Raw genomic sequence first — 25,803 nt, forward strand, 5'->3', positions numbered from 1 at the left:
TTATTTAACATATGCCTTCATTCAATGTTATCTATAATGCTACATTACTTTCTACATTGATTTTTGTAGATTCTTTTGGCTGCAGTTAAATTCATTGTATAAGCATCTACTGATTATTTCTACCTGGAAAATGAAGCTATTTCCCTGTAACACCACAGAGAGTGTTGCTTATTTGCATTTACCTTTTTTTCCTCTGTAACTATAACTTAATGTTGATCTAGTAATAGTAGCAATTTCTCTCTTTAATTAAATGTTTCTTTTTGTATTTCAGGAGGTGATCCCTTGGGACAGTTTGCTATTGAAAATATACAGAATGAATGGAAGGTCTATGTCAAAAAACCTTTGGACAGGGAAGAAAAGGATAATTACCTTCTAAATATTACAGCTACTGATGGGACCTTTGCAACTAAAGCTGTGGTGGAGGTTAAAGTCCTTGATGCTAATGATAATAGCCCTGTTTGCGAAAAGGTAGGCAAAGTCTTGTATCTTCATGTCCAGCTGCTTCGATACATAAAATCAGAAATTTTTATGAAATTGCTTCTCAGGAGACTGACAAATAGCTATTCCTTTTATGTTGGTAACAGAAATTTGGACTATTAAGATAGAATATTGTCAAAGAAAAGTGACTTCATGGACAGGCTTCTTAAATAAAAATTCAAATACAATTCATTGATGTATTTTTAACACTTAATGCGTATTTGAAGAGTATAAGGAGAGTTGTGGTATGTTTCTCCTGTGTTAATGCATACTTTTCCAAAAGGAATTATTTTAAGCTGCAGCCATAATAGTTTATATGCTCCATTTTCTGAAGGAAGCAGAGTCTCAAAGAAGGCTGTATACCGTCACTTTGTTGATGTATTTGTGCATTTCTTCTGATAAAAAAATTGAAAAGACTGGAATATTTTTCTGCAGCTGCACTCAACAGCACCAAAAATAAGTTATCTGTAAACATTTTCCTGTTACAAAGCTACCTACCGTACCAGATTTGATAGCCTGCAAAAATGGACATGAAAAACAAAGAATGGAAAAAAAAACCCAAACCAAAAAAACCCCCGCAAACCAGAAAGGTGGCCTCATGTAAGATGTGCAGTTGCCTTATGAGAAAGCCCTGCTTTTTCATAATCAGCTTCTTCGTTTTTTACTTGAGCACATTTGGACTTTTCATAGCTATCTTGTTGAACACAGATTTCATGTTAGCAGGTGGAAATCTTTTCTTGTTCTGGGAAGCATCAAGTATATAGTGAGCATTTGATTCTTTTTTTTTCTTAGTTCATGTTTGTGTTGATTACTTCTGTATAAACAACTGCAGTTATATCTACTGGTATGTCAGTGGTTTTAGACTTTTAATTTTGTTAATATTGGTGTTAGAAGGCTCAGTCCTTCTAATTTACTGCACATCCCTGACATGGATGAGTGTAAGAGTGTGTAGTGCCTTTAAATTCTGGATGGTTTTTTTCTTAGTTTTTAATTAAACTGAAAACTTTTTATTCCTTGCCATTACAAAAAAGACAGGTATCAATTTCTTCTAGATCGAGTCAGACCTAGAAATTTAACAAGAAAAAAAAAAAAAGATGAAGTTACCAAAAATTTATAACTCCTGTTATGGGAATGCATTTAATTATCAGTTAATCAGTTACAAGTGTTTAGAGTTCTTAGCTATGCAGTGATATTCAAGAGTCCCTATGGTTGCAGTATTAATTACCTTTCTGAATAACCTAACAAATGTGAGCTAATTAATTAGAAAAACAGAAATTCTTCTTATTTGCAGGTATTTCATCCTCTGTTTCACTTCATATGTTACCAGACACCCAAATGGGATATCTTCTCATCTGTCTTTCCTTCTTCCCCATCCCTTTCCAAGCTCTACTACTTCGTATGTTTAGTCTTTCAATGTAACTTTAAAATCTTGCAGGCTTTATACACTGATTCTGTTCCTGAGGATGCACTTCCTGGCAAACTGATAATGCAGGTATCTGCTACAGATGCAGATATTCGTTCCAATGCAGAAATTACTTATACACTGCATGGCACAGGAGCAGAAAAATTCAGACTCACTCCAGAGACAGGTAACAATACTTTATACACTATGCAAAATTCTGATCATCACCTCAGTTTATAGAATTTTGTATGATTACATTAAGACATACATAAATGTCAGTACTTTAAGCTTTCCAGTAAGGCTTATTTTATTATATAACTGTTTGAAAAGTTTCTACAACACAAATGCTAATAGTATATTGAAAAAGCAAGTATTTTAATATATGAAGAACTAAAGAGTAAATATGGTAACTGTTCTAAAGCCAGAAGCTTCCATGTTGAAGTGACTTGAGTAAATGTATGCTATAATTTTTTTACCTTTTATATTCATTGTGTGTTCAGTATATTCTCAGTAATAGCAGTAATGGTTTATAATTGAAAATATCTTCATTCAGATTCTCTTTGCCAGCATTTGGTTTGGCATATTAAATGGGATGAGGTCAGATGGAGCAACAAATTTCCTTTTCATACTAAACACCAAAAGTGCCTCCAGTTTTAGAAGCATTGTATGAAGGAGAATAACATTTAACTTGCCTGACTTTGGTTTTCAAGGCATTCCTGTCTTCTGGATTATAACAAAGTCAGAGCTAATGCCAAAATCCTGTTCTCTGCAGGCAGCACTAGATAAGCAGTAGAAGGGACTAGTAAACAATATCCAAAAAATGTAAATAAAAAAATACAAAGATACAGTGGAAATATGGAGAAGGAGATGAGAATACTTCTGTGGCAAAATAAATGAGAATGATCTTTCTCGTTGGTTGTTTTGGTTTGTTGGGGTTTTTTTAATTTGAATGTCACCTGTGTGCTGTGATGACATGTTATTTAATAAATTCAGATTGGTGAATGAGTTTATGAGAATACTCATAAACAGTGTTTCAGGATGCTTTTTGAATCGTTTAAAAGGAGGCAATGGCTGCACATTGTGCCTGTCACTGTATTTTCTGTCACTCTGGAAAGAAAGTATTTGTTAGACTTCTAGAGGTTTGTCTGTAGTAGTAAGTTATATTTGATAGTGTGAATAGTTCTGTTCATTTACTGAATGTTAGAGGAGGGGAGTCAGCTCAATAGCTGTGGAAGGAACACAACTAAATATCCCAGGAAAATCATACGTGGTTTTTACCTTGAATTTTGTTAAAAAGCCAGAGTTCTAATATTTTAATTCTCTTTACACAAAACCACATGAATTTGTGCATGAATACGTATTCTCTCTCTTTCTGTGCCATCAGGTAGTTTTACTATAGCTAATTTCTGTTTCAGAGGCTTTTGGAAAAAGGCAAAGGATTTTAGTATTTAATCTTTAAAAGCTGAAATAACAGTCCACTGACATGCTTTGCCCAAAGTGGAGCTCATTTGTGCAGTACAGATGCTGACTTAGCCACTGACGAAATTACTGTTGAAAAGAAAAATTTTTTTGTTTTTTTTTTCTGAGTGCAGAGATTTTAGAAGAAAACATGTTAGGATACTTAAGTCTTACAAGTTACATCACCTTATGTATGTTACTGTCTTTATAGGTGAACTGAAAACATTAATGCCACTTGATCGTGAGGAGCAAGCAGTTTATTATCTTCTAGTGAAGGCCACAGATGGAGGAGGAAGATTCTGCCAATCTAATATTATTCTGACTCTGGAAGATGTGAATGATAATGCCCCAGAGTTTACAGCTGATCCTTACTCCATTACAGTATTTGAAAACACAGAGACTAAAACCCTTTTGACAAGAGTGCAGGCAACAGATGCAGATGCAGGTATTCATTCTTTGATTGATACTTCTGTCATGGTCTCAAAGTTCCAGTAACGTTTATTTAGTCTTATCCTGAGAGGTGTTAAGTCTTTCAGTAGAACTGACAAATATTCAATACCACTCAGGATTCGATTCCTGAAAGATATATTTAGGTCTACTAAATCATGTAACACCTGACTTCCAAGTGCCAGGAGCTTGCATGATAGTCGATTTGTGTCTCTGCAAAAAAAAAGAGGAGGGAGAGGGATAAAATTTAGCTATTAATGTTAAAACAGGTTAGGTCCAGCCTTTTACTCCTAGTATAAGTGAAATGAATGTAAAACCATATCAATTTGTGTAATGTGTGTTCATAAATTTTTGAATGAGTGCTTCTCAGGCTAGCCATCAGTGATCACACCATAAAGACAACCCTGGTTGACTGCAGCTTTCTGCATATGCTACCCTGTTAAGATTTTTGCTTTCTCTTTATCTTCACTGTGTAGTTACAAGTATTTAAGTAAACAAGAACTGAAAACTACATTAGAAAGAGTTTGTTCTCTAGGCTTTGTTGTAAGGAATACAGCTTTTTTTAAAGGTGTAGGATTTCCATATATCATCATTTTATTAATCAAATAGCATTAATTAACTGTTGGTTTAGTCTCGTGAAACAACCAACCTGCTTTGTGCTAGGATAAAGCTAGGTTATTGAATTGGAAGGTATCAGACAAATGTTTTCACACTTTACTGGTCTTTGAGGCTCAGGAAGAACAAAATACTTGGCCCAGAAACCTATGAGCTTTTAGTTTCTTTGTTGTGTACAGGAAGGTTGCCAAAAATCATGTTTCTCTTAATCTGGGGAAATGGTTCTTAAATAAACTTACTGGTATTGAGTCTAGTTATTTCATGCAGCCTAACTCTCCCATATCCTTCGGTGTTATTTATAAGCCTGCTAAGCAGATGCTGTTGTTTGTAAGTTATAATTAGATTTATATTACTAATCTTTTCGTATTAGCTAGTACTGTGGCTGAAGCAGAACCATGCTCCATGTTTTTTATGTGGCAGAAAATCAGTGCAATGAAGCGTTAGCTTATTCTTTTAAATCAGATTACATCTTTTTGGTAATCATTCTGTCCTTCACAAGAGCCTTAACTCTAGCTGGAATTTACTTTAACGTGAAGAATAATATTTAGCATGCATGTTTTATTTCTAGAACTATCAGATGTGTTATTATGTTGGTGTATTTTAATGGCTGCTTCATGCTCTGCAATTGTTTTCAAAATGCAGGGATGAACCGTAAAATCCATTATTCACTGGTGAACTCTGCAGAGGGCCAGTTCTCTATTGATGAATTCTCTGGAATAATTCGTTTGGAGAAGCCTTTGGATCGGGAATTACAAGCTGTGTACACTCTAACTTTGAAGGCTACAGATGAAGGTTTACCTAGAAGACTGTCTTCAACAAGTAGTCTTATACTTTCTGTTTTGGATATAAATGATAATCCACCTGTATTTGAGCACAGGGAATATAGTGCAAGTGTATCAGAGGACATTTTGGTTGGAACTGAAGTTCTCCAGATCTATGCTGCAAGCAGAGATATTGAAGCCAATGCTGAAATCACATACTCAATAGTCAGTGGCAATGAACATGGAAAATTCAGCATTGATTCAACAACAGGTAACAGATTAGAACTGTGAATATACTTCAGGCTAACCAAGCACATAGTGCCATACTGTTTTACGATAATTCAGACAAATATGTATAATCTGTGTGCTTTATCCTGGCTGTAAAGCCAGTGCTACTGTCTGTTCACCCATTTTATCAGCACACTTATTAGAGGAGTGCAGTAAAACATAATATAGGAACTTTATTTGTTGCTGCTATTTATTGTTATTTGGGTTAGATTCATTTATCTGGCAAGAGTAAGGGTTTCCTAGCTGGAATATTCCCCATCTTGGGAGCAGAGGGGATGGAAAAACATAGTTCTGTAATAATGGAAGCATAATAGTCTTTTCACAAAAGCTGTATAATCAGAATGAGTGGCCAGACTTGGTAAAAGAAAAATCAGAAATTGATTGGAAAAACTAGTCATTAGTCCACGAAGACGTTAGTTCTAAAGGAGTTTGATACAGCATTAAAGACAGGTTGGAATATTCTGTTCAGTCATATATCCAGCATGATGGTGGAGATTTTAGGCTTGCATGTTAGTAGATTTAGTCTCAGGAAGCATTTAGGTTTTGTGGAGAAATTTTCCCTGTTAGTGACAATTACTAGTTAAATTGTTGAAAATCAATATACATCTCAATTCTATTCATGTTTTCTTCTCTGGCTCTAGAGAAGAGTTTTCTAGAGTTAATTCCTGGTAAAGTTGTTTTAAAAAAGATTTTTACCCAAAGATTAATAGTAGTTAACTATACCAGCGTAATTGAAATGCAGTTCTTCCAGTTGTTTTTGTACAGTGTGCATGCTAGTACTATGCTGTAGAAGTACTTTGCCAGTTTTTCTTCACATATTTGAAAAGAGGAAAAAGGTTCCAAGAAAACACTTTTCCAGCAGTAAATCAGCATGTATGTAACGGACTGCACTATCTTTAGCCAGTTAAAAGCTCACATTTTAACTCAGATATTTCCATCAATCAAAAATCATGGTCACACGTCTCTTACTACCTCTTCATGCATCATGACATCAATGCTGGTTGCAAGGAAAGTAAAATTAAAGGTCATTTCATAATTTTGCTTAATTTAAATTGAAAATTAGGAAAAGGAGATTTTTTTAAAACACATTTTTTATTTTTCTTCATTTATTTATTTACAAAGTGTAAATTAGGTGATTTTAAAGTGAGAGTCTTTTGTGGTAATAGCAGGAACTTCTCACCTTTTTACTTTTCTTCCCTAGGAGCCATTTTTGTCATTGAGAGCTTGGATTATGAAAGTTCTCATGAGTACTACTTGACAGTGGAAGCCACAGATGGAGGCACACCTTCATTAAGTGATGTTGTAACAGTGAATATTAATGTAACAGATATCAATGACAATACTCCCGTGTTTAGCCAAGACACTTACACTGCAGTAATCAGTGAAGATGCTATGCTTGAACAATCAGTCATTACAGTACGTATTGTTGGTTTCTTCCTATGAAATACGCTGTCATGGCAATCATGCTTTCAGTCGTGAGGGAATTAATATGGATTTGAAAATGGACATAAAGGAATAGATAAGTTTGCCACTGAGTGAATAGAAAATTTCTTTTGAAAAACTTTCAGAACAAGGAACTTGAGATGCTATGGGAAAGTAGTTAATATTTTGTGATATATTTGTGTTCTTCTCATAAGAACATGACTTAATTTTCAGAAGTAGTTCAGTAAATTGAATGATGTTGGTACATTCTATTTGGGTGACATTTCTCTGGAGAACTATGAAATGTATTAGCCAAAGGTAGCTGTGTTGATCTTCAGGATGAGTTTATCTGAAATACAATAAAGTCTGTTTCGGCCTGTTTTACATGAGACTGTAATGTCCCTTAGGTTATGGCAGATGATGCTGATGGACCTTCAAACAACCGAATTCACTATGCAATTATAGATGGCAATCAGGGAAATCCTTTTACAATTGACCCCACAAGGGGTGAAATAAAAGTGACTAAACTTCTAGACAGAGAAAAGGTAAGATTTTGATGCTTTTTGAGCAGTTTGGATTAGTTTAGCTGTACATAATTGATTACCAGTATATTTTTATTACATTTGTAAATCTCCATCTGATGTTCCAAAATTAATATAGCTATAATAATGTGAACATCTATTTATGTCAGTGCTTTTTGGCAGCAGGGAGGAAGAGAGAGGATTAAATACATGAAAACAAGCTTTATTGGGGATTTGCACCAAATTTATTCCTTAAAAGTTGAGTTTGTTATTTTTTTACTCCTTAGTCAATGTTTGAATTTTTTTTTTTTATTATTTTTTAGATTTCAGGCTATACCTTGACAGTTCAAGCTTCAGATAATGGAAACCCACCAAGACTTAACACAACTGCTGTTAATATTGATGTTTCTGATGTAAATGACAATCCTCCAGTATTCTCGAAAGGAAACTATAGTGTTATCATCCAGGTAAATGTAGCGAGTGGAGTAGTCAAAACAATAATATTGGAGCATTAATTTGTGACTTCAAGATTTGAAAACCTAATGCTCCAATTTTATTCTTCCGTATTTTTAAAGATTGCCAGTGAGAGTGCTTACCTGAATAAGAGTTAAGGGTGACAAAATTCATATTGTGTAGTCTGTTTTGAAACTTACATTGCAAGTTGAGCGTGTTCTTTTTTCACATAGTTTGTGTGTGTACATGTATGTATATTATAGACTGCATTTATAACATTCTTACATCATACAGTAGGTTAAAATACATAATAATTTCACTATTTATTTTTAATCTTAGAGTTTGCTTTGAAAAAGATAGTTTATATACCTATTGAAGCAATTGAGACCATGTACGTGATTTGTAAAGATAGCTCTCCAAAAGAGGACAGGTTGATGTATCTACACAACATATATATAGTGTATTCAAGTAAGGTATCCTGAATCTTACTGGTTGGTTTTTTGTTTGTTAAAAATAACCAAACAAACAAGAAACAGCAAATTTGTATGTTTGTGTGCTGTCACTGGTATTTTGCTTTCCTCAATTACAATCTTTCTTGAAGTGAATTTTAATTAATGTATGTCCTCAAACTTTATACTATATAACCAATGTCTGTGATGCTTCCCTTGCTCAATTAAAAAGGAAGACCTCATGCTTTATAGTTCATTCATATCAGCCTGTCCCAATATGAGGGTAGCAGAGAAAAAGCTGGGGGAGTTGCCCAAGAATGCAGGTGTTCATTTCCTGATTTTTGTGATGCAAATTTTAAAACCTGGTTTTCATATTTTAATTGGACTGTGGCTGTAGCAGCCACAACTGTGGTCAGAACATTAATTAGGGACACAAGGGGTCAGATGGGGGAGTGTGTTTTCTCTAGTCCTCCCAACAAAGGCATTGAATTATTCTTAACAGGTGTTTTAGCTAAAAGTCTTCGATGACTTCGTAATTAATCTAGAGGAATCTTAATTCAGACCAAAAGTGGAAAACGTAAGGTTTCAAGGCTGAGCTACTTTTAAAAATATCATAAGATAAAGTTAAAAAAAAACCCACAAAGTTTAAAAATGTACTGCCTGATTTCTTTTACACTGATTAGCTGGTTTGACAGTAATTTGATTTTTTTTTTTTCTGTTGCAAAAAAAGAAATTATCAAGGAATATCCTCAATTATAGCAAAACCATTGTAATTGTATTATTCATTTATAGGAAAATAAGCCTGTTGGATTTAGTGTGCTGCAGCTAGTGGTGACAGACAAGGATTCTTCTCACAATGGCCCTCCATTTCTCTTTACCATCCTGAGTGGAAATGAAGAGAACACTTTTCAGATTACCCAGCAGGGAGTATTGACAACAGCTGCTGCACTGAATCGTAAAATGAGAGATCACTATTTACTCCATGTTAAGGTAGGATGTGCTGCCTCTGGTCATTTTGCATTGTAAGCATTTAGTTAATTTTTCCCATGTATGCCCAGTTGACCGCTATTTCCTGCCTACCCCTTGCCTTCCTTTTGCAAGATCCTGATGTGCCAAGTAGTCATTTGGGTCACATACCTTGAGGTAACATCTTCAGAGACAAAATCTGTTGCTTTAAATGGAAATCTTCACAGGTGTAATAGCTTAATTAAAGTCACAGTAAGGATAAGTTATAAATGGAATGCTAACGGGGTGACTGGCCTAGCTAAGCCTTTTGCCTTTTACATGGGATGCTGGAAAAGCCAGCAGGGAGCAGGTCCCTTGAGCCATCTACTCTTGGTTGCAGACTTCCTCTGGCCACTATTGCTTTGACCCTTGAAGATGTGAGCTGGAATATGCTGATACAATGGAAACAGGGATGTTGAAAGTTGCACATCATGGCAGTACTGAAATATTTTTCTATAGTGACACATTCTTTTCCCAGTAGCAACTGAAAACATCTTTTTTTTTTAAGAAAAATTATGGAAAACCAGGTCATTGGACCTTTGTCATAGCATTGAAATTTGCAGCACTACTTCAGATCTCAGAATCTTACAGTGGAAAGCATGGCATAAAACTCAAAAATTACCCTAAAATGCTGTAATATATGCCTACATTTGCCATTGTATTGCAAAAAGACCAGCCCATGTCTAAAAAAATCTAGGTTACCTAAACATAGCTAAGTTCTCTAAAATACTTTTTTGTAACCTCATGTTATAAAAGTTCAAACCAATTTTTTTCATCTTATCCTCTCCTTTTTCATTCAGTTATAAATTAAGCAGCTGTGAACAGGGGACTTAAAATTGATAGGCTAAAAATAGCTGGCCTTAATTCTTATACTTCTTTTCCAGATTTGTGTGTTAAGAAAAATCTTTACCTTTACTTTTACCCAAGGAATTTTTTTCAATCTCCAAATTACTCTCAGACGTAATACTGCAGACAATTTCCAAGTAAGCATACTCTTGCAGAGATCTAGAGCAGTACTGTCTGCATCAGTGTATACTGAATTATGTCCATGTTTGGATAATAATCATGAAGTGTTTAGACAAAGTCTATCTCTTTTTTTCAGGAAAAGAAAAAAACTTCTACAGGTACTGTACGTTTACTGGGTCACTAAAACGTTATTAGGAGCTCAGAGCATCATATAGCTAGTATAAAAATCATCATAGATAAAGGTTCCATTTAAATGTAGTTTAGTTTAAGGTTAAAGAATTGAGATGATTAAAAACGAGGCAGGGAAGTGTATCATTTCTTTGTTAGCCATTTTTTTCTCAGTAGTGATCTGCTAATTAGTGGTGGGACAGATTACCCTTCAGGGTACTTGGGCGATGGATCTGTTGTCCTTCCTAGGCTGCATGAGTCCAGAACAGCAGAAGAGCCAGGAGGCATTGTCACACTTGCCTAATATACTTTCCAAGTTCTATACCAGTTCTCCAAAGTAACATTTTTATTTAGGGAAATAAAAACAGCAGTGCTTTTCCTGTATGTGCAGTCAGTGAAATAGAAGATTCATATGTTTTATTTTACATTTCTTTAAGCTGTAACTAAATTTCTATTTATTTTGCTTCTAAAACATATTTCTATGAAAACAGGCAATTATGTCTGTTCTATGTAAAATGTTACATGGCCTTTCTCACGTTTCATTATTTAGCTGCACCTTTGGCCGTTCCTAGTGTGCCTGGCTTTACTTAATTATGAGGCACCTAACATCTTCCTCTAGGTAGAATCATGCAATTCTTTTATTTCCAAGCCACTTCCTAGGCTGTAGTATGCTTGTAAACAGCCTGTCAGTACTTCAGCTATCTTCTCTTTAGCCACAGCACTTGAAAAGTACCTTTTTTCTAGAGAATGAGTAAGGGCTATTTTAATGGCATCCAATAGCTAAACAAGTGTCTTGTAAGAAATGTACTTATTTAGAACAAAGGCTTCTCAGAGACTGTTAATCATTAAAAAGGACTATACTAATGTGTAGGATTTGTGTGCTGTACTAGTCTTAGTATTTTGGAACTCTTTAATCCCTTGATTTACAAGTTCCCTGCCTGCCTGAATTCTGGAAATATTTGATAGTCTTTTAATTGCCATTTGTCATCTTATAGTATGATAGCTTTTTTAAATAAAATCACTGCAATAATTTGCTGTTCATCTTCTCCTTAGTGAGTCACTATACATGAGGATGAAGGCATCTAAGACTAATACTAGCATTTCCATAAGGCATGACTTCAGTTCCGATAATACACACAAAAATAGATACATTACTTCTGTGGAAGAACATTCTTCCCCTCTTCCTTTAAAAGAAATTTTTTTCAAAGGCTGTAGGAAGGCGTCTTCTCAAGTTTACACTTTCCGCACTTTCATTTTGCAGCTCATAAGTTAATGGCTGTGTATCATGTCTCAATACTTGTTTTTGTTTTTTAACTGACCTTCACTGGTGTGCTTTTCAGTATTGACAGTTTTCACCTTAGTTGCTTTCTGAATGGATTGCTGAGGCAGAGGTCTTCTTATGTTACAGGCATACCTTAATTAGGGAAGACAAAAAAATTTGAACAAAACCCCACACATAATCTGTCCTTTACACTCCCCACACACTCACTACCACCAAAAAACTTTACTTAACATAAACCTTTCTTTACTTTTGTGGGTTTAATAGAAATAAGGATTTTTTTTTTTTCCCCAACAGCCACTTTTCATGTGCATGCCACTCACATTTGCTTTCCCTCTTTCCAAAGGAAATAGATTATCCATTAAAAAATGTCTCACAGCATTAGTGTATGAAATCTTCAGTTATGAGTCATACAGTCCTCTGTGCCACACTCTGAAGTCTTACGTTTAAAACCACAGTAGATTTTTAAATATCTGCACTATTGAAAAATCATTTCTCCTGGGGCTCTTCTTTCTTTCTTGCTGTCCATTTGTTTTAATTTTGCTTGCCTGTTTGTTTTGAACCCTTTCTTTTTTCCCTTGGGCATTTCTCCTGTATCTAAACTGCCTGCCTTGTCTTGTTTCCAGGCAGAATTCTAGGCAAAACAAAACTTTGCCAGCTTGAGCTGGACCGCTCTCTCTTGTTATTTATGTTTGGGTAACTAGAGGGCAAGTTTCTAGCCATGCCTGTCTTTTGGAATTAAAAGATGAAGACAAGCATTTCTATGAGACATGCATTACCTTTTAAAAATGCTGTGATTATGTGTACACTCACAGATAATCTTGTGCCTGGCATTTTAACTCTTTTGCTTAAATTTGTATGAAAAGCCACAAGCAGCTTCTCTGCATAGATCTTCAAAGTGTATCAACTACCTGTAGTTATTTGTAAAATTATTGTAAAATCTTTTGAACCATGCAGGATACTTTCTGAACTCTATATACCCCCTCTGTCCTTTCACATCTCTCCAATTCTTCGCCCCTTTCTTTAGTCTCACTTTCAGTAACTGGGAAAGAGCTCTGGGAAAAAGGTAAATGGGAAGCAAGAACTGAGAAATAGAAAGAAAGAAAGAAGTGAACCCAAGAGAATGCTCTTTTCTCACTTTTCTACTCATTTTTTCTTTTTTTTTGTCCCTTCTTCATATGACAACAGTGTATGCTTTTGTAAAAGAGTGGAGGACAGGGGACATGGTGTTTTAATAGGCTTTAAAATTGAGTTAGGCTGATTCTGTTAAAGACAATTATTTTAATTGTCTGAAGCAAGTACCACTACAGGTGGAGTTTTTTTCCCCTCTCCATGATCATAAATCATGAAAGACAACATAATTAATTGTAACTCTCTACATGTATTGTTTTCTTTTCGAAGTACTGTTTGGCATACTGCATTTAGAATATCTTCAAGACCATCTCCTAATAACTGCGGTGAAGCATGTTGTAAATTCCTAATGCATGACTCATTCCGAGTTTCCATGCTTGAAATAAAAAAGCTTCAAGCACCATCTGCTGTCTGAAATTAGCTACTGTGCATTTCCTCTGAATTTGCTAGAAGTGTTAGTGGCTTCCTGGCATTACCAAGTATTAAGAGCACTGCAGCCTTTTAATCTTGGAAGACATGAAAACATGTTTGCATGAGCCTACTTATATAAGCTTTTTAAATTTTCAAGATTTGCAGTGATGTCAGGAGCCGTGAAATTCACATAAACCATATTCTTGTAGGGACCTTTTTTTTTTCTTTTTCGTAGAAAAATACAACTGTACTGTCTACAGTACAAAAAGCTAACTCTATCCTCATATTCCTTCAGGTGGCAGATAATGGAAAACCACCGTTGTCATCTTTGACTTACATTGATATTAGAGTTATTGAGGAAAGCATTTATTCTCCAGCAATTCTGCCTCTAGAAATCTTTATCACAGCCTTTGGAGAAGAATATTCAGGTGGTGTTATTGGAAAAATTCATGCAACCGATCAAGATGTTCATGATACTCTGACTTACAGTCTGGACCCCAAAATGGAATCCTTGTTCTCTGTTTCCAGTACCGGTGGCAAACTAATAGCACATAAAAGCTTAGACATAGGACAGTACCTCCTAAATGTCACCGTTACAGATGGAAAATTTACAACTGCAGCTGATATTACTGTGCACATCAGACAAATCACGCAAGATTTACTAAATCACAGCATTGCAATACGCTTTGCAAACCTTGCCCCTGAAGAATTCATTGGTGATTACTGGCGCAATTTCCAAAGAGCGTTGAGAAACATCTTGGGTGTGAGGAGAAATGATATCCAGATTGTTAGTTTGCAGCCCTCTGATCCTCCTTCAAATCTTGATGTCCTCCTGAATATTGAAAAGTCTGGTAGCTCTCAGCATCCAATGAGAATTTTGCTCCACAAGATAAACTCTTCTGTACCTGACCTAGAGGAGATTTTGGGTGTCCGGATAATTGATGTTTTCCATAAGCTCTGTGCGGGCCTAGACTGTCCTTTGAAATTTTGTGAAGAAAAGGTAACAGTGGATGAGAACATCATGTCAACCCACAGCACGGCCAGGTTAAGTTTTGTCACTCCCCGTCATCACAGAACAGCAGTTTGTCTTTGTAAAGGTAAGAAAAGCGGTAAGGAAAACCATATCCTGATCAATCAAAGACTGATTTGGTTTTGAACAGCCATAATCCACAGCGGAAAATTTATATTACAGGACAAGATTAAGAATGTCGTGTAACCCTCACTGCAGTATTTGCCTAATTTTATTCAGAGTAGGGAGTAATTCTTTTTTATCTCATTATCTAATTTTAAGAGTTTACGTAATACAAGCGTATGAAAGGGGTTTTTTTTATAGCTGCACCTTCATTTTCCATTTTATGAAGGAAGTTCCCTTTTTTGCTGCCTGTTCTAAATTGCCAGCAATTTTTTGTCTTATATGCACAAAGGTACTGCTTGCAAAGTACCTGAATAGCACCTGGTCTCTGCTTAGAGGAGTAGCCCACACAACTTCCAAACTTGGCTGGGAATGGCAGGGTGAACTGGGAAATGAATACTCATTAAGATGCATATACAGATTTAGAACAGAAGATTTATTTGTCTTTAGCTCCAAGGAAAACAACATTTCTTTTTAAAACTGTGACTTTGAAATTATGTTCCTCAGTGAATTCACACATCTTAATTGAATATTTAAAGCCTGTTCCTTTTCTGTCTAAAATACAGACACTCTCTTCTGCTCTCCCCAACCCACTCTGTCCATGTATCTACATGTTGTTTTTTTATGGTGTATGATAGTAATGGTAAACTTTAAACCACACTACCATTTGCCAAATTCGAGCAATTGAATTGTTTGAGTAATTATATATGCCATTTGTTTCATCTGTGTTTGTGCCAGTCATGTCCCATTACTGTTACTTCACTTCTTTGTCTGATGTTTGGAAATATCATTTAGGTTACTTTCAGCTACTACACTTAAGTGTCCCTTTTCACAAAATACCATTACCACCAACAGAAGAGAAATAATGTGTTTTGCTTTACAGAAGGGAAGTGCCCCTTGGTGAATAGTGTGTGTGAAGAAAACCCATGCCCTGAAGGTACTGAATGTTTAGGAGATCCAAAGGAAGGAAAATACACCTGTGTTTGCCAAGACAGCAAAGTTGGACAGTGTCCTGGTAAGAAATTAAAAATCTCTGAAAAAAACCCATATTATTTTCCAAACATAAATTTGATTCCAGTCCTGTGTTAAAACATTTTACGCTTTTTTGAATTGCTAAGCATCAGCCGGCTCTGCTGTGACGTTTACTGGGAGCAGCTATGTGAAATACCGTCTTATGGAAAATGAGAATAAAGAAGAAATGAAACTGACAATGAGACTTAGGACTTACTCTGCTCATGCAGTTGTTATGTATGCTCGAGGAACAGACTACAGTATCTTAGAGGTACGTTAAAATCTCTTAGTGCATATATCCTTCTCTTTCCTTCTTACCATGTTCTTACTTTTTTTTTGTGCCAAATTAAAAGATAGAATCGTAACATCTCTGTAGAATTGTTAAAATTGAGAATTGCCTTCAAGGTAGAGTATGTTATACATCCAGGTGACAAACTTGTACAGAATTTTTATAATGTGTAAAAGGAATTCATTTTATTTAGTGTTTTTTAAATAAAACAAAACAAAAAGCACCTTGAATTAGCTGCAACTTTACATTTATTAGCTTATAATACTCACTTAGTCCATACAGAAAAAGTTATTTAAAGCACAAGATGAAAGGTCTTGAGGTATTGTAGTCTTTTGATGATGATCTGAGACTTCATTACTAGAGGAAAATTGTACAAAGTATATATTTTAAAGAACCATATGGAATGAATCACAATCACTGTGACTGGTTAGAATACAATGTTACTAAACATCCTTCCATGAACACTGCCATCATCCTGTCTCTCCAGCAAACAAACTTCTATAGGCATCAATATTTTATATTCTTTAAGCATGCAGACAATTTGTTGATGCTGTGGTTTTCCTCTGTAGATTCACCATGGAAGGCTCCAATACAAATTTGATTGCGGCAGTGGACCTGGGATTGTCTCTGTTCAGAGCATTCAGATAAACGATGGCCAGTGGCATTCTGTATCTCTTGAAGTGGATGGAAATTACGCACGACTTGTTCTGGATAGGGTGCATACTGCTTCTGGTACTGCTCCTGGTACACTTAGGACACTAAACCTAGATAATCATGTGTTTTTTGGTGGTCATATTCGGCAGCAAGGTACAAGACATGGTAGAAGCCCTCAGGTTAGCAATGGTTTCAGAGGCTGTATGGATTCTGTTGTACTTAATGGACAAGAGCTGCCCCTGAACAGTAAACCACGAAATTATGCACACATGGAAGAATCTGTAGATGTGAATCCTGGATGTTTACTGACTGCCACGGAAGGTTGTTCAAGCAGTCCATGTCAGAATGGAGGCATCTGCAACGCACTGTCAAATGGAGGTAAGCTGTGTTCTATTCTTCTGCTGTTGGCTTTCAGAACTGCTTTTCTACTTTACTGCTTTGAAGAAGAAAATGACTTTGTGAATAATTCTTGCTTTTCCAGAGAGTTGTGGAACAGATTGTTCCGCAAGTAGGATTGTTGAGCAGGTAAGAAGGATGTGCCTGCCTGTGTTCTAGACTAAAGTCCTTGGGGTATGAATTAGACTAAGTCCATCAGACAAGGTGGGGATTAACTTCAGTGTCAACACCTTAAGTCAGTCCTCTTAACTGCCTACTTTAGAGTCTCCCTTCAAAAATTCTGAATTCAGTGACAAGCTTGAGTTTTGTGAGAGAATGGAAGTTATCCTTCAATCATATTCAAAAAGAAACTTACTGTTAGACTATCCTTTGTCTTTCGCTAAAAATATTTCTATTTCTTCCTATCCTCTCTCTGTCTGAATAGTGGGCAGAGAGGATCTTATATCCTGTAAAGCCATGTGTGTCTTTCAAAAAAACTGTATTTGATTTCAGGTTACTACTGCAAGTGTGCACCTTTGTTTATGGGAACTCACTGTGATGTAAGCGTCAACCCATGTGCTTCCAACCCCTGCCTTTATGGTGGTACTTGCATCCCAGTCAGTGACGATTTTATCTGCCAGTGCCGAGGACAGTATACAGGGCAAAGGTACGTTTGTATGATTTATTGTACGAATGATCCCTTTAGAGAATAAGCTATAAATGTAACACTTTTTCTGCTTTCTTGTTTATCTATTTACTGCTTAAAGTTCAGATTTGAAACCCACTGGAGTTAAAATTAATGCCAGGCTCTATGTCCCACATAGCCCTGAATCCCGCACTATATATTCACTTACAGTAAGGTAATGGTTTGGGGTTTTTTACCTTTGCAGGTGCCAGCTGGGTCCATACTGCAAAGACAATCCTTGTAAAAACAGTGGCAAGTGTATTGACAGTTTGGATGGACCTGTTTGTGAGTGTGAAGTAGGCTTCCGTGGAGAAAGGTAGGTAGTCTTCCACATTTATGGAATTTTAACAGTATTACTTAACAGTTCAAACTAGTTGAAATCTGTAATGTTGATAAAACAGCAAATTGCTTAGTTGTGTATAGTACTGTATATTAAATATGTTAAGATCACGGAGACTAGAACAAAGACTACCAATGTAAACTAACCATCATTGCTCTGCTCTTTTTCTGGTAGGTGCCTGACTGATGTCGATGAATGCATAGAAAACCCGTGTCTTAATGGTGCACTTTGTGAGAATACTTACGGTTCATATCACTGCAATTGTAGTCATGGATTTGGAGGAAAACACTGCACAGACATTGTTCTGAACAAATACGTTTCAACATCTTGGAACATTAGCTTAGCTGAAGTGATTGGGATTATTGTTTTCATTGCAGGAATATTCTTGTTAGTTGTCATTTTTGTGGTTTGCCGCAAAGTGATTAGTACAAAGAAGAAGCATCAGCCAGAACCTGAAGACAAGCAGCTGGGAGCTACAACAGCTTTCTTGCAAAGACCTTATTTTGATGCAAAATTGAATAAGAACATCTATTCTGACATCCCACCACAGGTTCCTGTTCGTCCCATTTCGTACACTCCAAGCATTCCAAGCGACTCCAGGAATAATCTTGACAGGAATTCTTTTGAAGGGTCTGCTATCCCTGAGCACCCAGAGTTTAGTACTTTTAACCCAGATTCTGTGCATGGTCATCGGAAAGCTGTAGCTGTTTGCAGCGTAGCACCAAATTTGCCACCTCCACCTCCCTCCAACTCTCCTTCAGATAGCGATTCAATACAGAAACCCAGCTGGGATTTTGACTATGACAGTAAGAAGTGTTCTTATTTTATTACTTTTCTATTAAAGGGGTGTGCTGCTACAATTTTATTATGAGTGCAAAGTCTTTGTCTATGCTTGTTATGTTACAAAAGGCATTATGACTTTACTGGGGTTTGAGTCGGACTGATTGAGCTTCAAGCTCTGCTGAGTTTTGAAAAAATGTGTAGATCTTAGCCTTAAATGTTATTGACTTTAATCTAGATTCTAATAGTCATCTCACCACTTCTTTCAGCTAAAGTAGTAGATCTTGACCCCTGTCTTTCAAAAAAGCCTTTGGATGAAAAGAACTCCCATCCTTACAGTGCTAGAGAAAGCATGTCTGAGGTCCAGTCTCTCAGCTCGTTTCAGTCTGAATCATGTGATGACAACGGTAAGTAAAATGCCGTCTTGCCCCTTAGGTTCATTTGTTCTGTCTTTGCATCTCTTAGTATCAATAGGGCTTACATATATCCAATATATATTAAATAATATTTTATTTAATATATATCTGTATTTACTTATGTTAATACCCCAATGTAATTTTCTTAAGTATTTTGCTTGCATTGTACCTTGTTTTAGTTACTTTAGCTTAAAATTATATATGATCATTCTGCTGTTAGAATATTAGAGGTGTTCAGAGCCTTGTGTTTAAAAGGTGTTAAAAGTGTTTTCAAATTTGAGGGACTTTTCTAAGTAATCATTAGTTATCACCTGATAGAAGAACACAGTGAATTGTAAAAATGGCTTCTGCACAAATATAACTTTTGCTTTGACATTCAGCTCTCAGTAAAAACCTTTCTGGTGTTACAGTTTCATTTGTTTCCTTCTTTTTTTCTTGCTGCGACCTCAGCTCCCATATGGATCAGATCAGTTCTGAGTGAGAGCAGAGTTTAAGGGACTGCTTGTAAGTTTGATTACTTTAGTAATGAAGGAAGCTGCACAAAAAGGATTTTGTTACAGTAGAACAGTATATTTGGCTTTCACCATGATTAAAGTGAATTCATAAAAAATTCATACATTGAAAAAAGCCAATATAAAAATATATTTTGATCACAAATCCAGTCCATCAAAATATAATCAGCATATGTATATTGGGGATTTATTGTTATTAATTGGAAGTCTTTTACTTTTCCATTGTGATGACAGACACTTTTAAAGTTGCTGTGAATGCGTCTATGCATTCAGAAACATTTCAGGCTGATTGGACAAAAAGCCACAGTTGCCTCATAACTTAATTCACTACTTTAAGGTGTTTTGACTCCTTTTTCCAATTTCTGCTTTTGTCTCTGTATGATAAAAAGAATTTTAAATTGCTTTAGCTTAGGACTAAAAAATATTCTACTTCTCAAAGAAGCAGAGTGATTTGTTCTTAACAGCATGAAAAGAAACGTGTTAATGATTGGTGAAAGTAAAATGGTATGCTTACAGTACTCGTCATTCTACCTGTAGACCTGTTACCAACTTCCAATTTTTTTCTTGTGGTATAAAGTGTTGTGCAGTACCTGTGGTTCTCCCCTCCTCTCCATCCCATATATTTCATATATTCTGTACTTACATTTCTTGTCATGCATTGTTTACTCATTAATACATCATTTTAAGAGAAATACCTGTAGCATCATCGATATTGTTCCTTCCTTTTTGGTAGATTCTGAATTTATTAGTTTGAAATTTGATCCCTGAGCCATGCAAGCAAATTGCATGTGCTTATCTCATCTTATCCTGTATAAGAGTAAATCCTTCTCCCTTCCAAAAGAATCTTGGGAAAGGGAAGACACAAAAAAATGCATTCATTTCAGCTGGTTTTAAATCAGAATGTCAGCAACAGAAGTTTTCAGTAGATATTTTTCATATTCTAGCATTTTAGTTCATTTCAGTGAAAATGTCTTCCCCTGGTCTTATATTGGAGTGGGGGAGTAGTTTTCAGTCTAAAAGGGAAGCCTAATGCAATACTCTTTAATTCATGCAACACAAGCCTTTAGAAGAACTTTAGGTCATTGCTGTTAGATGAAGTATTATGCAAATGGTATGTTTAGGCAAATTTCAGAAATCCTGAGTCAACTAAAGCAGTTTTGTGCTCATGCAGAATTTGCTTCAGGAGTAGTTACGTTTCCATTTTTATCAAGAATAAAATTCATTATTAGAGATGTATTTTATGTATTATATGCAACTGCTTTCTAGATAAGAAGAGGGTAAATGTATATTTACACCAATAATCTTGCTCTATAAAATAGTAATGAACTGCAATTTTACAATAGTTTTTGTATATCTGTATGCTTTTTAAAGTGATGCTAACTATAGGTTTGTTTTAATTTGCTCCTTTTATACCTTTTACAAGCTTCCATAGTGACTGTAATACACCTTGTCAATGCTGTTGTTGACTCGGTGGAAGAAGAAGGTATATACATGCTTTTCGTATTTATTTACAGTTTTGCAGAATAATGCACGTTTGTCTTCTAGTTAATGTAGTCCTAGCAGATGGGAGTTGTAAAATATTATTTACTTGGACTTTCTGATAAATTTTAACAAAGGATATGTTTATATTGTGTATCTGTTAGTATTTTCATGTGTATGCTGTGGCTACCCTGTGGACAGGTTTTGCAGTGTGATGTCTTGGGGGGAAAAAAGTATTGGTATGAAAATATCTTAATTCTCTTCTGAAAATATTCATACTACTTACTCTCCTGAAAATTTTCACACCAAAGTTCCCAGCAGAATTGAGACAGCATCAAAGGCAATTACATATGCTGCTGTAGATGAAAAAGCAGCAGTCCCTGCTTCCTTTTTTATTGCCACCCACATCTGTTGGCAGCTTGTCCAGCTGAGCAGAATGGGAGTAGTCCAATGACAGTATTCACTTCCCTGTTCGTCAAATCAGTCTGTCTCTTCAGCAAAACCCCTGATTTTTCATATGATCTTGAGGTATATAGGCATACACGTCACTATTGGTTTAAGTAGTTACTACCGAGCCTTAAATCAGTATCTAAAAGGTATGTCTGAGTGTATGCATGTACACACACATATACTTGTGTGTGTAGTATGTCTTTGGAAGTTAGAAAGAGATGAAGTAGACATTTTTGGTGGAATTTTATTTCTTCCCTGCTAACATTTAAGAACTGACCACTCTGGAAAACACAACTCTTTACAAAATAATAGTAGTAATAAAGGTGCCAATGAGTCTATACAAATGCTAGCTATCCTTTTAATTAACTTAAAACTCCCTAAAGTTCCAGTAATATGCAAGTAATTCACTCCACGACCATGAAGCTGCAGAGGTTACTTCTGAAATACCATCCGTAGCACATGTTTCCTATTTGTTGAGAAAACCCTACTTTTTATTAAGTTCTACTTAAAACAAAGCCATTTTAAGAATATAAAATTATAGTAGCTAAAGATTCTCTTTAGTTTGCTATTTGAAGTACATCCTGTCTAATGTATGCAGACAGACACATACATTGTCTACAAAAAATGCAAAGACTCCTAATTACATGACAGTAATTGATGTGTACGTATAGAGTAGAGTCCTCAGTGCTAGAAAACTGTAATGCACAGTACTTACGAAAGGGAGAATTAGAAGACTAGAAGAGGCAAGATCTATAAGGAGAAATATTTAATCACTTATTCAGATTTTCTCTGAGATTTTGACTGGTAGAAACTAAAAATGATGGATGTAGTTCTCAAGTCAAAGTTGTAAGTATTGCTTGGTGGTTTAGTGTCACTGTAAAATAAATACAAATATTTAATGCATTGCAGAATATTTGTAGAGAAATTGAAGATGTTCTGCTCAGCTACTTCTTAACACTTGGAAGTTTCTACTCTTAATAAGCATTCCTTCTTTCAAAACATCTTGGGTAGACTTCTGCTTTTGAGCACCCTCAGGAGGGTGCCAGCCTGAGTAGCAGAGATCCTTGCTCAAGCCTTCAGCAAGGTCACATTCTGGGACAGATGGTCTTTTACTTTAGTCTCCCCAAGTGTTTCTGTCCAAGAGGTATCCTGGAAGCATGAACTGTAGTCTCATTCCAGGACAGTTGCAGGTCTTCATTCTCTGCACTGCTCCTCAGGGAAGGTTGTATTTCCATGCAGATCGATAATGCTGAGTGCAAGAGAAAATACAGCTCCAGTCTAGCAGATCATCACCTAGAAAAATGTGCACGCCAGGCTCCATTCCTTGGTAAAAGTGCACTAAATCATAAGACCACAGTCTGCCTATCGTCTTCAGTTTTGCACCCAGTTTCCTTAGAAAAATTAAGAAGGTCATCTTCTAAGTATATGTAGTGGTCAGAACCTTCTCCTGGAGATAAGGGCAGAGATGTTTTAAGTCTTAGATCTTGGACTGATGTCTCTTTTAGTGTGGACAATATTTTCTTGTTGGGGTTAGGCAAGCTTGAAAAGGAAAAGAAAAAGGAATTTCCCTTAAGAGTCAATCTCTGTCCTTCCAGTCTTCCAAGAATATGTAAAAGTATCAATTCTTAGGAAAAGATTCTGGCATTAGGATAGGCATCACTCATCCTTACAGACCTGAATAGGGAATATAGGTTCCTGAAGAAAAGGAGATCTAAAATTTGTCAGATAACACTGGACAATTCTCTGCTGAGTGTGACTTGTTGGGATTGCTGTACCAAGGGAGGCAGGTCTCCCAGTGCACAGCATATGTAAGCTAGATACTACAGGGAGCATTCCCATCTTTGCATGAGATACTGGAAAGTGTAAGTCCTAATAGATGCAGCCCTATATCAAAAAACAAAGGGGGAAGGAAACAAGGAAAGAAAAAAGTCAGGTTGAGTCTTGTTACCCTTTTTTAGGAGAAGTCCTAAATCTACTGATAAGAGGATTTCAGCAAACTATAGACTGCAGATTTTGCCATTACACAGCCATGTCCCAGGTGGGCTGTATGTAAACTCAGTAAGTATTCTACAGTTCAAGTTTAACAAAGAATGATTCCAGGAGTAAAACAAACAAACAAACAAACAAAAAAAAAAAACCAAAAAACCAACAAAACTACTTTAGCACTGCTAAGTGAACTGGAAAAAAAGCAAAGCAGCATGAACATCCTAGTGACAGTCATTGTTTGTCTTCATATTGGTTCTACTATTTGATTCCTAACTACAGATGTTTTCTCCTTTTTCTTCTCATTCTGCCACCTAAAGAATCTTTTGCTGTTCCTGACCTCAGCAATTCAAGAGGTGACTTCTGCATGCAGTTTGTTGATGTTCACCGAAATATTTCTGTTAATGCTTGGTTTTAACACAGACTTACTATCTGTTGCTTGCTGTGCATCTGTCTGCAGTGATGATTCTTTACTAGATTTGCACCTTCTTACAATTCTGTAGTAGTTTCCTTTTTGGTGTTCAGATGAAAGAAATTTATTTTTTTTTAATGAGATTAGGCTTACATCTGGTTTCCAGCAGATGAATACAAACTTATTTAAGGGGAGTTTGTGAGAGAGGATCACTTTCAGTCATTTATGCATGATTAAGCTTGATTTTCCTGTTTTGATCTTGTATGTGGAATCTTGATCTTGTTTAGAATGTGGAATTTTGATCTTGTTTTGACTTTTGAATGTGGAATGTCTTTACTAAGAGTCAAGGATTTTTATCAGAGGTGTGTGGCAGTTAATGTAGAGCTAACAGCATTTTGTGAAGTTACCTTTACAATTCAGTTAAGGGGTAAAGTTGCTTTAAGTGGTCTGGATACTTTACCAATTAAAAAGTATTTCTTTTATGCAAGAAAAACATGGTTTGTATGTGCTAAATATATTTTAAGAAAAACATGTAGCTGTTATCACCCTAACTGTAATTACCCAACAATTAAGAATTTAGCTGCACCAGGGAGGCTGTTGGTTCTTCGCTATCTGGTGAACAGTTCTATACTATGTATTCTGATAGCACATTCAATAGGTGACCTACAGCTCTTCCTGTGTTAGGTGAGATGTCAAAGAAAATGTAAAAGTTCATGTGTGAATGATGCAATATCTAATGCATGGCATAATGTAAAGTTGTGTTGTGTTGAATGTCTTTTGTGGAATCGGGACAAACCGCTCTGATTAACAAGTACTATCCTAATCACAGTGACTGCATTGGCTTAATACATGTGTTGACTTCTCAGTTCAGACTGACTTGAAGACAAGATACTAATACTACTTTTTTTTAAAAAAATTACCTTTTCAGGTTATCACTGGGATACATCAGACTGGATGCCAAGCGTTCAGTTGCCAGGTATCCAAGAGTATCCAAATTATGAAGTGGTTGAAGAGTCAGCTCCCCTCTACAATGATCCAAATGCCATCGATACAGACTATTACCCTGGTGGTTATGATATAGAAAGTGATTTTCCACCTCCACCTGATGACTTCCCTGCACCTGATGAGCTTCCACCGTTACCACCAGAATACAGCGACCAATTTGAGTCCATACAGCCACCCAGAGACATGCCAGCTGTAGGTAGCTTGGGTTCTTCTGCAAGAAGCAGGCAGAGATTTAACCTTAATCAGTACCTTCCCCATCACTATCCTGCAGACATGTCAGAACCTCAGACCACAACCGGTGGTGTCAGCAGCAGTTACAGAGAACCTTACACTCCTTACACGTTAGGGTACAACAGAGACTTTGAAGCACCAACTGTAGACAACATGTCCATGTCTGTGTATGCTTCCACAGCTTCATGCTCTGATGTGTCAGCATGCTGTGAAATGGAGTCAGAAGTCATGATGAGTGACTATGAGAGTGGAGATGATGGTCATTTTGAAGATGTGAAAATTCCTCCACTTGATTCCCAGCAACATACAGAAGTCTGACACACTCAACAAAAGTGCCTGGACTCTAACAAACTTTATCAATTCTAGAACAACCTTCAAAAGTTTATTTTCTTCTTTTTCCCAGCCACAGTGAATGCTTTTGTTTCAGTGAGCTAAACTGGCATGGCAGCCTTGGACCATGCAGTTCATTTCACTAAATCAGCCTGTTTCCATTTCCTGACCTACTGTAATTGAACAGTTCCAAGATTTCCATTGGCTGTGCCATTTCTGAACATCCTTTTTGTACTTACATTGTCTATGTTAAGAAAATCACATACCACTTCTCCATGTTAGCATGATACATATATTTATAGTTCTAATGCAATTACTTTTCTCCTACTTTTTGTAAATTTTATGTACAGTTTTGATTTTAATAGTTTTAACTAGATTTTGTAGATATTTTGTGAATTTGTTTTCCACTGAAACTAGTGGTGTTAGTGTGCCATTAAAAACTAGCACCCTGATTTTTATAATCAGG

The 25,803-nt window shown here is 36.0% G+C and overlaps 1 protein-coding gene across 1 annotated transcript in view; it reads left to right on the forward strand.

The window, feature by feature from the left end:
* Window positions 1–25,325, forward strand: part of FAT1 (FAT atypical cadherin 1) — a gene marked incomplete at both ends in the record, with an annotated part of 100,955 nt that extends 75,630 nt beyond the window's left edge. The window contains 17 exons of the mRNA XM_080621770.1: window positions 272–468; window positions 1,913–2,066; window positions 3,549–3,782; window positions 5,042–5,431; window positions 6,650–6,864; window positions 7,278–7,415; window positions 7,715–7,858; window positions 9,086–9,283; window positions 13,549–14,350; window positions 15,269–15,400; window positions 15,510–15,667; window positions 16,255–16,717; window positions 17,228–17,381; window positions 17,605–17,715; window positions 17,914–18,545; window positions 18,789–18,926; window positions 24,700–25,325. Coding sequence (XP_080477896.1) covers window positions 272–468; window positions 1,913–2,066; window positions 3,549–3,782; window positions 5,042–5,431; window positions 6,650–6,864; window positions 7,278–7,415; window positions 7,715–7,858; window positions 9,086–9,283; window positions 13,549–14,350; window positions 15,269–15,400; window positions 15,510–15,667; window positions 16,255–16,717; window positions 17,228–17,381; window positions 17,605–17,715; window positions 17,914–18,545; window positions 18,789–18,926; window positions 24,700–25,325 — 4,886 coding nt within the window. The remainder of the gene's footprint in view (window positions 1–271; window positions 469–1,912; window positions 2,067–3,548; window positions 3,783–5,041; window positions 5,432–6,649; window positions 6,865–7,277; window positions 7,416–7,714; window positions 7,859–9,085; window positions 9,284–13,548; window positions 14,351–15,268; window positions 15,401–15,509; window positions 15,668–16,254; window positions 16,718–17,227; window positions 17,382–17,604; window positions 17,716–17,913; window positions 18,546–18,788; window positions 18,927–24,699) is intronic.
* Window positions 25,326–25,803: the final 478 nt, after the last annotated feature.

The sequence above is a fragment of the Psittacula echo genome (genome assembly GCF_963264785.1).
Source record: "Psittacula echo genome assembly, chromosome: 1".
Classification (NCBI taxonomy): domain Eukaryota; kingdom Metazoa; phylum Chordata; class Aves; order Psittaciformes; family Psittacidae; genus Psittacula; species Psittacula echo.